The following is a 15876-nucleotide window of genomic DNA, read 5'->3' as shown; positions in this document are numbered from 1 at the left end:
CACTGCAAGCTCCGCCTCCCGGGTTTATGCCAATCTCCTGCCTCAGCCTCCCGAGTAGCAGGGACTACAGGCGCCCGCTACCTCACCCGGCTAGTTTTTTGTATTTTTTAGTAGAGACGGGGTTTCACTGGGTTAGCCAGGATGGTCTCAATCTCCTGACCTTGTGATCCACCCGTCTCGGCCTCCCAAAGTGCTGGGATTACAGGCTTGAGCCACCGCGCCTGGCCTCAAAATATTTTCTAATTCCCCTTGTGATTTTTTATTTGGATCAGTCTATTTAAGAGGAGAATGTGTTGTTTGATCTCAACATATTTGTAAATTTTGGGAATTTCCTTTTGTTACTGATTTCTAATTTTGGGTGAGAAAATGTACTTTGTATGGTTTCAATACTTTTAAATCCATTGAGTCTTACTGTATGACCTAATATATGGTCTATCTCAGAAAATGTTCCACGTGCACTTGAGAATAATGTACAGTCTGATGTTGTTTGGTGGAATGCTCTATAGATGTTGGTTATGTCTAGTTGGTTTATAGAATTGTTCAAATCGTGTATTTCTGTGTTGATCTGCCTAGTTGTTCTATCTATGTACTGAAAGTGGAATATTGAAATCTCTAATTATTACTGTTGAATTGTCTTATTTTTCCCTTCAGTTCTATCAGTGTTTCTTCATGTATTTTGGGGCTCTGTGTTTAAGTGTGTATTTCTTTATAACTGTTATATTTTTTTTTTCTGATGGATTGACCTTTTCATCATGACAAAATCTTCAAGGCTTCTACAGAGGAGGGAAGAAGAAGATGGGAATAGGGTTCCATGGTCTTACTGAGAACTAATCATTTTTCTTGAATAACACTCTTCAGAGTGTTAGGAGACTTTTGTTAAATTCCAGAGTTTGGAGAAAGTTTATTTTGACAATGTTTGAAAATTGTCTCTTTGCTTTTATGGAGGAGTGGATTTTAGAAGTTCTAACTCTGTCATTCCAGAATTCCTTCCTCACTAGAGGTTTTCTAAGATTAATTTTAACTGCCCACTTAGGAACTTGAGAATTTAAATCACTCTTCTTCTTGATGTACTTTATTTGGCCTCCAGGACAACACGTTCCCTTTAGATTTTCTCATACGTCACCCGCCTTCATCTTCACATTTATTAAATTATTCTCTTCTTTCTAGCTTCTAAATGTTATCATGTCTAAAAAGAAAGTCCTTCCTTGATTCTCTTCTTTTCTCTGTATATAGTCATTTCTGTAGTGATCTCATCTAGCTGTATGACTTTAAACATCATCTATGTGGATGACACCTAAATTAAATCTCCAATCCAGATCTCTTTAATGAACACCGAAGTTACATTCCAGATAATCAGCACCCAGGAGTATCATTTGCTTCTCTTTCCAATAACAACCCTCACCAAGGGTAACCACTATCCTGACTAGTGTTTCACTGTGGAAACTCCTTCCTGACATTGTGTTGAGAAAGATATATATTTTTCTGAATATCAAATCCAGAGAAAAAAACTTGAGAAATGAGCAAAAATAGAAAAAGGTATTATAATGATCTTGTAAGAATTAAAGCTTAACAATAGACATAGAGACTTTACTAGTTTGAAGGAATCTATTGATGTTAACTCAAAACCAAGAGCAGGAAACACTGTCACACTGAGTTAAAGTTTTGAAATTCTCAGGTGTCAGAACAGAAGTCCAAAGGATTAAAGTGGTCACAACCTGATCAGTTGATTTTGCTTATTATAAGTGTGTTAATGGCCCTCTATGCTGCTGATGGTAATTTTTGAAAATTTAATATTAGTTAAGTCTATATGCATAAGTATACTATACACATAGTATTTTATATGTATAGTATACTGCACACACAGTATTCTAAATGCATAAAATACTATACACCATATGCATAGTATACTATACACAAACCCTGAGAGTGTTCTTCTAATAAATAACAAATTTAAGAAGCAAAATAAATCCTTAAACTGGCAATTTTGACACGTGATTCTGTGTAGTGCTGTTTACTTTATTAAGAAATTCAAATGTTGTTATTCAAATACTATCAGTTTGCTATCATTTCCAGTGTCTGAGTAATCTTCCATATATTACCACTCTTTATGAATACTTCTAAAGTTACTATTAATATTTTTATTTATTAAAAGTTAGAGATCCGTATTATGAATAAAGAGCATTAAGAAGTTTGAAAGTGTTCTATGAATAACGATTTTTAACAGCACATATTAGTTTTGCCTGTTTGTGTATATAGTATAAATAGAATCAGACTATGTATATACTTACGTATTTGGCCTTTGCTCAGCATTGTGGCTGTGACCTCATCCATGTTGAGTGTAATATAATTGTAATTGCTGCATAGTATTTCATTGTGTGACTATGCTACAGTTTTTTATTCCATTCTGATGGACATTAAGGGAGTTTCCAGTGGAGTTTATTACAATTAGCTCTGCTATGGACATTCTTAATATGCCTTTTGGTATACATAAACAATGATGCCTGTTTGGAACTATGCTCAGGACTAGAGATGCAAAGTTATATGATATGCACATGTACAGCACTATTAAATAGCACCAAAGAATTTTCAAAAACCTTGGTACAAATTTACATTCTTATCAGTAGTGTATGAGAGTACAGATTTGCTCAACATCCTCACCAAGAAGTGGTATTTTCTGTCTTTTTTATGTTAGTCATTCTAATGGGTGTGTACTGGTAGCCTTTGGATTTTATTTTGCATTTCTCTGCTGACTAATACAATCAGTCACTGTGTGTGTGTGTCTGTCTGTGCCTGTGTGCATGTGCATGTGCATGCCTGCGTGTCTGTGTGTGTTTGTGAGCTTGGAAAACTGTTTTAACAAGTGCCCATTAGAGACTTTGGCCTTTTTTCTATCGAGGTTTCAGATACTTTTTATATAGATTTGTAGGATGTCTTATGCTTTTGAGTCCTTTGTTATGCATATGCAACGCAAATACTTTCTCCCTCTCTGTGGCTTCTACTCACTCCCTTAATGATCTTCTAATAAAGAAAATTTCTTAATTTTTAATATATTTTAAGTCATTCTATTTTACCTTTATGGTTAATGTTAATCTATGTCCTGTGTAAGCAACCTCTACCTTTTCCAAGATCATGGAGACATTCTCTTTTGCTTTCTTCTATTAATAAAAGCTGGATTGTTTTACCTTTCACTCTTTCACATTTAGATCTGCAAACCATCTGGAATTTATTTTTGCTTATCATGTGATATAAGAGTCAAGATGAATCTCTCTCTCTCTCTGTCTCTCTCTCTCTCTCTCATTCTCTCATTCTCTCTCTCTCTTCTATTCTGTTCCATGAGTGTATTTGCCTACTTTGCAGCAATAATACCTTTTCTAAATTACTGTAACTTCAAAATACCTCTAGATATCTGATATCAGATTAGATTTTAATGTAAATTTCCCAGCTTTATTATTCTTTAAGATCACCTTAACTATTCTTGTTACTTTAAATATTTCCATATAAACTTTAGAATAAGAAATTTTTTCATTCTATTTATGCTGCTTCATGTTTATATGATTTCTTGAGTATTTGGGCTGATAATTTTCATCAGTTTTAAAGTGTTTGGCCTTTACTTAATTATTGCTTTTGCTCCTTTATCTGCCTGTTTATCCTCTGCAAATTACACATTGCAATTTCTTTTATTAACTTTTATTTTAAGTTCAGGGGTACATATGCAGGATGTGCAGGTTTGTTACATAGGTAAACCTGTGTCATGGGGGTTTGCTGTACAGATTATTTTGTCACCCAGGTAATTAACACTAGTACCCATTAGTTATTTTTCCTGATCCTCTCTCTCCTCTCACCCTCCAAAAAGCTCCAGTGTGTGTTGTTCCCCTCTGTGTGTCCATGTGTTCTCATCATTTAGCTCCTACTTATAAGTGAGAACTTGCGGTATTTGGTTTTCTGTTCCTGTGTTAGCTTGCTAAGGATAATGGCCTCTAGCTCCAGGCATGTCCCTGCAAAGGACAAGATCTCATTCTTTTTTGGTGGCTGCAGAGTATTCCATGGTGTATATGTACTATATTTTCTTCATCCAATCTATTATTGATGGGCATTTAGGTTGATTCTATGCCTTTGCTGTTGTGAGTAGTGCTGTGATGAACATACATGTGCATGCGTCTTTACAATATGATGATTTATATTCCCTTACTGTGACCCACATGCTTTTTACTTCTTTCTGTATTTATCTTTCTATCCTTCAGTTCTGCTTTTTTTCTGTTTATCAGTTTTTCAGTCATCTGATGCTGCCTTCTGCTTGTCAAATCTATCCATTGAATTCTGAATTTTAGATATTGTACTTCTCTGTAATTCTAATTTATTCTTCTTTATAGGTTCCAATTTTCTGTTAAAATTATAGGTATTTGATCTGCTTTAGTAATCATTTCCCTTTTTTCTTGAATGTATTAGCCATAGCTTTCTAAAGTCCTTGACTACAAACTCTGACATCTAAATCACCTGTAGGTCTGTTTATATATTTTGGTTTTTGGCTTTGGTTTTAAAACTTGGTTTTAGGTCTCATGGTCCTGCCTATTCATATGACTATTGATTTTTCATTGAATTCCATACATTGTGTATAAAACTGTAGTATTTTCAAAGTGAAGTCTCTTTTCCACCATAGAGGCTTCATTATTTACTTTGCTATACAGATAGTATGGGAGAATTATCACCTTAATCTCATAACGGACTTGTGCTGGGTTATAGTTTTTACTAAATCTAGTCTGTATTTGCTATTGCCTTGTTCCTAGGATATAGCTCTCTAGGATTTTAAACTAGTAGTCTAGCATGTCTTCTTTTTTTAGTATTGGAAGACTGCAGAAAAGGAAGCTCTCCTTTTCAACATTTTTCGTATTAGCTTTTGTCCTCATGCTCCGTGCAAATTCAAAATTCACCAATTATATTGAGAGGGAGATCAGCCATTAATTTGACATGTTTCAGATATTTCCTTTGTGTCACCCTAGCCCTGTGTGATCATCAGATCATTGCTGTTTCTTCTCATCCACTAGTATGAGCCCTATGCCCAGTAAGCTGCTATCCAAGGCCAGAATTGGCAAATGCTCCCAGAGATGAAAAAGCTGTAGGTTGCAACTTCATCTATGAGAGGCTCTCCCCTATCTCCAGAATTTTAGACACTTCAATCTTCACTGAGCTTTACTGTTTATATGATTCTAGGTTTTATAGTTGTTAATGAAGGGAACACTGTTCACCAATAAACAACTCTGTCCTTCCCAGAAATATTGTAGTCACCTCCTACCTGGGCTCCACATGGTTTGATCCCTCTTCTATTTACATCATTTAAAAATTTCCAGGAGGCCGAGACGGGCGGATCACGAGGTCAGGAGATCGAGACCATCCTGGCTAACACGATGAAACCCCGTCTCCACTAAAAAATACAAAAAACTAGCCAGGCGAGGTGGCGGGCACCTGTAGCCCCAGCTACTGGGGAGGCTGAGGCGGGAGAATGACGTCAACCCGGGAGGTGGAGCTTGCAGTGAGCTGAGATCCGGCCACTGCACTCCAGCCTGGGCGACAGAGCAAGACTCCATCTCAAAAAAAGAAAAAAAAAATTTCCTAGTAATTATTTTAAGACATAAGTCAGATAATGCCATTCTTTTGTCTAAAATATTCTAACTGTTCTTCATTTTTCCTTAGAATATAATTCAAAGCCCTTTAAGGCCTATAAGACTTCAGATTACCTGCCCCCCACTTTGGTCTCATCCTCTTCTCCTGCTCTCCCCTTCCTGACTTTGGCCAGCCACACTGGCTGAACAAGTCATCCACTTTTCTGACATAAGGTATTTTTCCTGGTTGTTCCTTCTACTCAGAGCACTATATATACATATATACACACACACACACATATATACACATATATATGTACATATATACATATATACACATATATACATATATACATATGCATTGATAAGCTCTCTATTTTCTTAATATTTCTGCTTGAATGTTACTTTTAAAAAATTAGGGTGACACTAATCACTGTATTTTCAATTTCAGTGGTAACACAAATCCTCCACCTAGGAATGGATGTTTCCCCTAATTCTGCAGTACTTTTATGTTTTCCCATGTTGCTTCTCACATTAAAACATGCTTTATGCTTTACCCTTTAATCCATTATTTTATCTTTCACTATCACTCTTCTTTATATAATATAAGCTCCACAAGGGCAAGGGTTTTGTTTTATTCATGGATGCATTCCAAGCTCCTAGAATAGATCCTAGCACACAGAAGACAGTCTATAAAGATTTGAAAAACTAATGATTGAGCAAACATGTTGAACTTAATTATTTGGGTCTTTTCAAATGCACTTTCTGTTTCAAAACACAGATAAATTTAATTTTGACGTGATCAACACAGATTTTGATATATTACTCTGATGACTCTATATGAAACTCACTCTGAAATTTTTAGGTTCAAAAACTCACTCAAATTCTATGCAATGTTGATTTTTCTAATTCATTTGAAAATGGACTATATATTTACTACTTTCTCTGTAAAATTTACAGCTACTGGAAAAGGTAATACTTTCAAAAGTGAGCAAACCTTCAGAGTCTCTTCCTGCCTATCATATACTGTTAAGAACTGGATAGAAGTATATGAAGATGCAGGTAGAATATGCACTTCAAAAAATATAACCACATTCTGTTTGACATATCTTGTCCTTAGGTAGCTGTGACCATATTTTATATCACTTCTGTCTTGCTCTGTCCTTTGGGCAATTTAGGAAACAGACATCAATGTTTCAATCTAATGGCAGAGAAATTAGTCTGAAATGGCAAAATAAAGTTTGCTTCTTAGAAAGAAAACTCTTGTTAAAGGCTTAGTCTCCTCCTCCTGATTACTTAGTACTACTCAACCCCACTCTCTGACCCACCCCAATATCAGCCCGGATTAAAAGCCTCAGCTTTAGGAACTTGTAGTGGACAGAATAGAGTATGTTATGTTTCTTTTGGAAGATCAGGCAAAAAAAGCAAAAGAGAGAGAGAGAAAAAATACATACAGCTTCCAAACTTCAGTGGGCAGGCATGCACATCCATGGGAAAATCTTCCAAATGCATGGGACACTCGGCATGAATTGTTAACCTAAAAGAAAGGCAAACAGAAAATGAAATTAAGCTAAAATAAATGTTATTAAACACAGGGTTGTATTCTCAGCAGCAATGGAGTGTTCCTAAGAATAACGAGATTTTTGTTTGTTTAGGTTCACTGAGATTCAAAAGTCTTTATGAACACAAAGGATGGATAAAATGAACTAGATAGCCTCTCAAAGAGGCATTAAGTATTCATATTTTTGGATCATATCTGAATCCCATCCTGTCACCTTTGAAAAACAGATATATCTTTTCTACCCTAACTGTATTTCCTTAGACACCCCCCAAGAAGCCTGGAAACACCAGGTTCTGACTCATTCACTCCTGATCGCAGTTTAATTATTTCTGAAATATTTCTTCTCAGCAGGCTATTCTGTGAGTTAACCAATTTAAAGATTGCACTGAAGAGAAGAGGTATGTAGAAAGAATATCTTTACCCTGATCATTAACAGACAGACAAAAAAGATAATTCTACTGCTCACAGGAACACACACACACACACACACACACGAAAAATGACCACTCCAGGAAAAAATACAAAGGTGATGGAGGGCATCAGAAACCTCAGAGGTCAAGTCTAAAGAGCTCATACTCTGTCAACAGAGGCAACATTTGGAAAAGATGCTGGATGGATTGCTCGGTGGAAATCTGAATGGTATATGACATGTTTACATACTCACTCCCCTGCAGTAGTCTCCCTGAATAGTCTATTTCAAGGTTTCCCCTTCTGATTTTTAAATTTTTTTCAAGACTTAACTTTCCTTGGGCTAGATAGGAGCCTCCTATGTAGAAATGGGGCTCACGCAGCAAAACTGTAGAGTTGCTTGGAAGCTAGCTCTCATGAGCTACTTCTAACTAGCCTTTATACTTACTGGTTATATTGGACTCAACCCCCGCCATCCTTTTGGAGTTCTAATAAGCTGAGAAACTGGTTATCAATTATAATGTCACCCATTCCCCCAATGGCTTCTTCCCTTAGATAGGTACTCCTGCTGATAAGTTTTCAGGGCCCAAGTACTCCTTAGGACCAGAAATCTTGCCTAATAAAACATCAATATATGAGACTGAAAAGAATATGCCTCACTTCTATGCAATTACCAAAGAAGCCTGTGGGGAAGTGTTTTGTTGAGGCAACAAGTAAAGACATGCCTGAAAGGGATCCCATGTGTGGGATCTCCATTTCTCACTCTTCATATCACAGTACTACTGTAACAGTGTTAGGAAGCAAGATCTTAACAAGATATCCACAGGCTATTGCTGCTTAATACGATTTTTCTTTGGTTAATGAGAGTGAGATACCAGGAGATATTTCTTGTCAAATTAAAGACATCCATGTGTCTATGAAGGCATAGAACGTTCAATGTATAATTGTTATCATTATGATGATCATTGATAATAACCTATGAGATGCTCACAGCATGTTACAACTTCTAAAGAACATTCCCATCAGTAATTCCACTCAGGCCTACCATAACATTTGTGATGTAGGGACCCTGGTTACCTGGAACTAAGGATTCTATTTACCTCATTTGCTCCTCATAGTGACCCTGTGAGGGACATATTGCAGATATTATTATCATCTTTATTTCATAAATAAGAATTCATGGTGTTAAAGTGAGTTTCTCAAGTCACACAACCTGATGAGCTTCAGTGCAATCTGGTGTTCTTTCTACACTAACAATTTTCCATTCATCTGAGGGCAATGGTCTCCTCAGGTCCTCAGTAATCTTTAATTCATATGAGAGATGCTCTAGTTATCTTTGGTTATCTTTGAGCAAGTATGTTCTATGTATAAGGTAGTCATGGGAAGATAATAAAAAAAGAAGGAAGAACCAGAGGCACGAGCCACAATTGTTGCCCTCATAGTGACCACTGCTATAGGAAGAGAAAGCTAACCCTCACATATGCAGTTAACCATTGACACAGGGCAGGAGTTGAGTACATTAGCCTAAATGCAGTCAGAATGCTTTCTAGTGCAGAAAAAAACTTGAAGGGATATTGAACATCCTAGCTATGGGAAGGGAGATAAGGAGGGCAAGAAGGTCAGACAGCGTTGACATGTTTAAGAATCAATGAAAAGAGCACAACATAATTTGGTTTGTGAAGTACCTTGCACCTACAAACATTTGCTTTTTCTCTCTCCTCTGTGCTTAGGTGGGTTGAGGAAGAAGTGGATGGGAATAAAGATAGAAAAGTTTTAAATCAGTTTTGCCCCTAATCAGAAATCACTGCCTTTGCATCCTGCTTTGATAGTCTATTTGTTGTGGTCTTATTCTCCATGTCCCCAGAACTGCTGGCTAGACATAAAGTAATTTCCCCTTGGCATTACTCATAAGAGGCAGTATCTTGGAAATAATAATATAAGTGGAGAAAAGGAACACAATTTTCTTTATTAAACTCTCATGGAATCTTTTCAGTATCCAACACAAGGAGCATGTTTTTCAGTGAAATACATTTCTCTTGTGTCTGGTTCTTTGAGTCATGAAACCCCTTTTGTGCCTTAAGAATAAAGTGGAGTATTGCAGGCTAGCTTCAGAATTCAGCTTTTGTCCAAGACACATCGGAAATTTTGCAAATATCCAAGGCAACTTTAGTTCCCTCACTTTTAAAAAGGAATAGAGACAATATCCTCTTCCCCTACATAACCCATCTATCCATTCAACATTTATCCATTTAACAATATCAGGGATTTATAGGGTGGTGGGAGGCACAAATTAGAAAAAAAGAAATCAAAGGTTTTATCTACTCCAGAGGATTATCACTATCATCATTATTATCTTTACTATATATAGAAAATAATTTCAAAGAGAAAGCTGGGGCAGAATCAGAGCCTTTAAGTGACATGGTTGCCTCTGACTTCAGATCAGCAAAATAAACAAGCCCTATAAAAATTTCATGTCCTCTCTCCTTTTCCAATCTTTCTCTCTCTTCATGGATTCGTTTGTGAAGCTCTACTAAATCTGGTTGTATTTTTGCTAGCAGTTTTCAGTGAGCTTTCCAAAAAAGGTCAGAATCCCCTGAAAATGTGGCATTCAGATCACAGAACTATAGTCGCAATACAGGGGTTGGCCTGCTTTGCTTTTTATGCGAAGACCAGATACAAAATAAGAGGCAATCCAGGAAGCCCCTTCTTTGGGAGACGAGGATACAAATGAAAATCTGACCACATTTTTAGCCCTTCACCTGCACCCTTCTCCCCCACATACATACTTCAGTTGTTACCCTCATTTTACCATGCTTTGCCAATCCTGACTCTCTTGTCACCTCCCCACCTCCATCTTTGCTGCAAAACAGTTGCTTTTTATCCCATCACACTAAGTTAAAGTTATATTGTTGCAACAGCCTCCTAGGTTGTCTCTGCTTTTCCCCTTCCCTTTTAGAGTATATTCTATATAACAGCCTTCCAGTGTTTGCCGACCTATTACAGAGTAAAAACCAAAGTCCTTATCAAAGCTTACAGTGTCTGATATAATCTTGTCTTCCACCCTCCCCTTCACTCTGCTTCAGCTCTGTCAACATGCCTGTCTCTCTTACATCATGGCCTTTCCACTCACTATGCTCTCTGCCTAGGATGTTCTTCTTTTGAATACCTGGATAATTAATTTCTGCATTTCTTTCAAGTTTTGCTTAATTAGCATATTCTAAATGGGGCTTACTCTGATCTCCACTGAGTTTACTACCTTCCCTATAGGTAGTAAACCTTATCATGCTTTCTTTTTTCATAGCCCCTAAAATACAATGCACCTTCTAATTTATGTTTTCTATTTATCATCTATTTTCTTTCCTTCCTTTCTATAAGGTTATGGATTTTTAATCTTGTTTTTTCTTTAATGTGTGCTAACATCCTAGTTAAGTATCTAGCACATTGTAGGTATTCAATGAATATCAACTCAATGAATGATTTACTGAATGACTTTTCTTTCCTAAAGTCACACATTTCTCTTGGAGTCTGCAGAGAGGAGGTGTAGGCTGGGCAAGATAAGGTTCAAGTATTGCTAGGGTTCTAGGCAAAATCATGTCTTAATATGGTTCATTAATAGCATCATATCTCAATTTATTCACTTCAATGGGCATATAGTTTACTTCCTAGAATTTCAGAGCTACAAGATCCTTATAGAAAGCGTCTAGTTTTGTCCCCTTATATATTTATGTATGAGAAAGCAGAAGAAACATGTCTTGCCCCAAATCACTCAACATAGTCTGGGAGCTGACTAAAAGTTTCCTGATTCACTGGTGTAGTCAACAAAAGATCCCCAGAGGATGCCCAAAACCACAGATAGTATTGAAATCTCTATATACTATATTTTTGCTTATATATACATACATATGATAAAGTTTAACTTATTTATAAGTTAGGCACAATACTCTTGCACTTTGGGACCATTAATTAGTAAAATAAGGGTTCCTTGAACATAACCAGTATGACAATGACACAGTCGATTTGATAACTGAGGCAGCTACTAAGTGACTAATGAGCAGGTAGCATCTACTGAACAAAGGGAGGATTCACATCTCAGGATGGGACAGTGCAGGATAGCCGAGATTTCATTACACTACTCAGAATGGCATGCAACTTAAAACTTATGAATTGTTTAATACTAGAATTTTCCATTTAATATTTTCAGATGGAGGATGATAGTGCATAACCAAAATCATAGAAAATTAAATCACAGATAAGGGGATAAAATACCAAAATTGTTGTCCACTTAGAATTTACATCTCAGTAGAGCAAGACAGAAAATAAACAAGATAAGTAAGCAAATTATATAGTTTATTGAAATGTGATATACCCCAGGAATAAAAATTAAAAGATATGGGTAACAAGTATTTGGAAGGGGTTTCAATTTTTAATAGGGTGTTTAGCAGGTGCCTCACTGAGTAGGTGGCATTTGAGCAACAATCTGAAGCAGATGAGACAATCAGCCTTGTAGAAACCTGGGGAAAGAGCATTCAAGTTAGAAGGGGTAGCAGTGCAAAGGCCCTGAGGCAGAAGTGTGCCCAGTGTGCTCAAGAAACAGCAACTAGCCTACTGTGGCTATGTTGTAGAGCTCAAGGGGAAGAGTAATAGAAATGAGTTCAAAGAAGAAATTATGGGGCATGAACTAGATAGTATAAGAGCTCCTGGATATTTTTGCTTTCACTATGAGTGTAATATAGAGGCACTGTGGGATTTTAAGCAGAGGGTAACTTGATCAAACTAACATTTTAAAATTATGGCAATTTTATAGAGAAAAAGTTGAAGGAGGTCAAAAACGAAACCAGGAAGATGAAGTCTAAAACCACTTTATGATTAAAAACTCTCAAAAATCTAGGAATAGACGACAACTTCCTCAATTGATAAATGGCACTTACTAAAAACCCTCATCTAGCATCATAGTTAATACTGAAAGACTAAGATACTTCCCCTAAGATCAAGCAAGGATGTTTTTTCTTCCTTATTCAACTTCTTATTCAAGAATTTAGCCAGTCAAAGAAGAAAAGAAATGGGGAATGACTGCTAATGGTATGGAGGTTTTTTTTGATGTGACTAAAATGTTCTGAAATTAGATCTTGGTGACGGTTGCACAACTGTGAATATATTAAAAATCATTTAATTGTACACTTCAAGAGGATAAATTGGCATGTGAATCCTATTTCAATAAAGCTGTCTAAATAATTAGGCAAGCAAAAGAATATAAGAGAATGACTGGAAAGCAAAAATCAAAAGTGTCTATTTGAAGGTGACATGTTCAGACATTCCGTGTTCACAGATTTAGAAGTCCTAATAGCATTAAGGCAGCAATTCTCTCCAAAATGCTCTATATATTCAACACATGCCCTTTGAAAATCCCAGATTTTCTTTTTGTGAAAATGGCAAGTTGATTCTAAAATTTATATGAGAATACAAAGGATCTAGAATAGCCAAAGCATCTTTCAAAAAAAAAATGAGTACTTACACTTTCCAATTTTAAAGCTACAGTAATCATTATGGTACAGTTTTGGCCTAAATATTGTAATATAAAAATATTACAATTGTAATATTGTAATGGAAAAAATAGAAAATCCAGAAATAAACTTTGATATTTAGAGCCAATTGATTTTTGACCAAGATGCCAAGCAATTCAGTTGAGAAAAAAATAGCTTTTTCAGTAAATGTTTCTAGGAGAATTTAATATACAAGTGCAAGATATGAACTTAGACTGTTACCTCACACCATAAGCAAAAATCAACTAACAATGGATCATAAACCGAAATTTAAGAGCTAAAATTTCTAAAGGAGAACATAGGAGGAAATCTTTGTTACCTTGAGTTACACAAAGATTTCTTAGGTATGACACCAAAATCATGATGCATACAAGAAAAAATATAATAAATTGGACTTCATAAAAATTCAAAACTTTTGCTTGTCAGAAGATACTTTTAAGAAAATGAAAAGACAAGGCACAAAGAAAGTGAATATATTTGTGAAACATACATCTGATAAAGAACTTGCATTAAAAATACATAAATAACCCTTACAATTCAATAATGAGAAGAAAAACAACCTAATGTGAAAATAAGAAGTATATATATGCAAATAATATATTCTGTTGGCTAATAAGCACATGGAAATATGTTCAACATTATTAGTGATTAAAGAAATGCAAATTAAAACTACAATGAGATACTACGACATGCACACTAAAATGGCTAAAAATAAAAAAGATCAACAATTCCAAATGTTGACAAGGATTTGGAAAAAAAACACAAGATCATAAATTATGGTGGAAATCACACTTTGGACAATATTTTGGCAGTTTCTTGAAAAGTTTAACTTAAGCTTACCATAAGACCCTGTGGTTTTACTCTAATTCTTACTTTAATTACTCTAATTATTCACTAACAAAGATAAATGAAAACATGTGTCCAAAGAAAGACCTATTTATAGCAGCTTTATTCACAATAGGTAAAAGGTGGAAACAACCCCAATGTCCATTATTGTGAATGGATGAACAAGATGTGGTATATACCTATACAATGGAATATTAATCATCAATAAAAAAGGAATACACACAATGGCATGGATGAATCTCAAATGTGTTATGCTAAGTGAAAATGGCCAGACACAAAATGTCACACATTGTATTATTCCATTCACATGACATGTCCAAGAAAGACAAATGTATACAGACAGAAAGTAGATTAGTGGTCGACTGGTGTTGGGGTGAGAACAGAGTGTTACTACAAATTTGTAGAGAGATTTTTGGAAGTGACAATATGTTCTAAACTTGAATTTTGATTATAGTTGCACAATTCTATAAATCTACTAAAAATCATTGATTTGTACATGTAAAACAAATTTTATAATAGGTACATTATACTTCAAAAAGTTCTTATTTTAAACAAATCAATAGCAGCCTTATAGCACAGTGTTTAAGAGCATGGATTCTTTTATTTTTTTCTTTTTAGAAAACATGCTTACCTTAGCCATTTATTAATTTATTTGTAGATTTAGGGGGTACAAGTGCCATTTTGTTATACAGATATATAACATAGTGGTGAAATTAGGGCTTTTAGTATAACTATCACCCGAATAATACATACTATGCCATTTAGGTAATTTCCCTTCCCTCACCCCTTCCTACTCTCCTGCCCTTTAAAGTCTCCAATGTCTATTATTCCACTCTGTGTGTCCATGTGCATACATTATTTAGTTCCCACTTATAAATGATAACATGCAGTATTTGACTTTCTGTTTCTCGGTTGTTTCACGTAAGGTAAGGGCCTCCAATTGCATCCATGTGGGTGAAAAGGAGATAATTTCATTATTTTATTAATAAATAGTGTTCCATTGTGTGTGTGTGTATATATATACATAACATTGTGTGTATTATATATCATATATATTGTATTATATATAATAATATATATAATAATATATACAATGATATATTATATATCATTTTCTTTATCCAGTCATCCATTAATAGACACTTAGGATGGTTCTATATATTTGCAATTGTGAACAGTGCTGCGATAAACATCTAAGTACAGATATCTTTTGGATATAATGATTTCTTTTTGTTTGTGTAGATACCCAGCAGTGAGATTACTGGAAAAAATATAGCTACTATTTTTAGTTCTTTGAGAAATCTCCATATTGTTTTCCATAGAGGTTATGCTAATTCACATTTTCAACTGTGTGTAAGCATTCTCTTTTAGCTGCATCCTTGTCAACATCTGCTTTTTTGTTTGTTTTTGCATTTTAATAACACCCATTCTGACTGGTGGAAAATGGTATCTCATTGTGGTTTTAATTTGCATTTTACTGATAATTAGTGATGTTGGGCATTTTGTCATATGTTTATTGGCCATTCATATGTCTTCTTTTGAAAAATGTCAGTTCTTGTCCTTTACCCACGTTTTTAATGGGGTTATTTTTCTTTTCTTTGTTGATTTGTTTAAGCTCCTTATAGATTCTGGATATCATTTATTTGTTGGATGCATAGTTTGCATATATGTTCTCCCATTCTGCAGGTTGTCTATTCACTTTATTTTTCTTTTTTTTAATTAAACTTTAAGTTCTAGGGAACATGTGCACAACGCGCAGGTTTGTTACATATGTATACATGTGCAATATTGGTGTGTTGCACCCATTAACTTGTCATTTACATTAGTTATATCTCCTAATGCTATCCCTCCCCCTCGCCCCTCCCCATGATAGGCCCCAGTGTGTGATGTTCCCCTTCCTGTGTCCAAGTGATCTCATTGTTCA

General features: G+C 35.3%; 1 protein-coding gene across 1 annotated transcript in view; it reads right to left on the bottom strand.

Moving 5' to 3' along the window:
* GABRA3 (gamma-aminobutyric acid (GABA) A receptor, alpha 3) overlaps positions 1–15876 on the bottom strand; it is a 316184-nt gene that overhangs the window by 59280 nt on the left and 241028 nt on the right. The window contains exon 6 of the mRNA XM_011961129.1: positions 7052–7134. Within this exon, the coding sequence (XP_011816519.1) occupies positions 7052–7134 (83 nt within the window). The remainder of the gene's footprint in view (positions 1–7051; positions 7135–15876) is intronic.

This window comes from Colobus angolensis, unplaced genomic scaffold (genome assembly GCF_000951035.1).
Source record: "Colobus angolensis palliatus isolate OR3802 unplaced genomic scaffold, Cang.pa_1.0 Scaffold536, whole genome shotgun sequence".
NCBI lineage: Eukaryota > Metazoa > Chordata > Mammalia > Primates > Cercopithecidae > Colobus > Colobus angolensis.
Note: the sequence above shows the minus strand (reverse complement) of the source record. Positions and strands in the feature narration are given on the sequence as shown.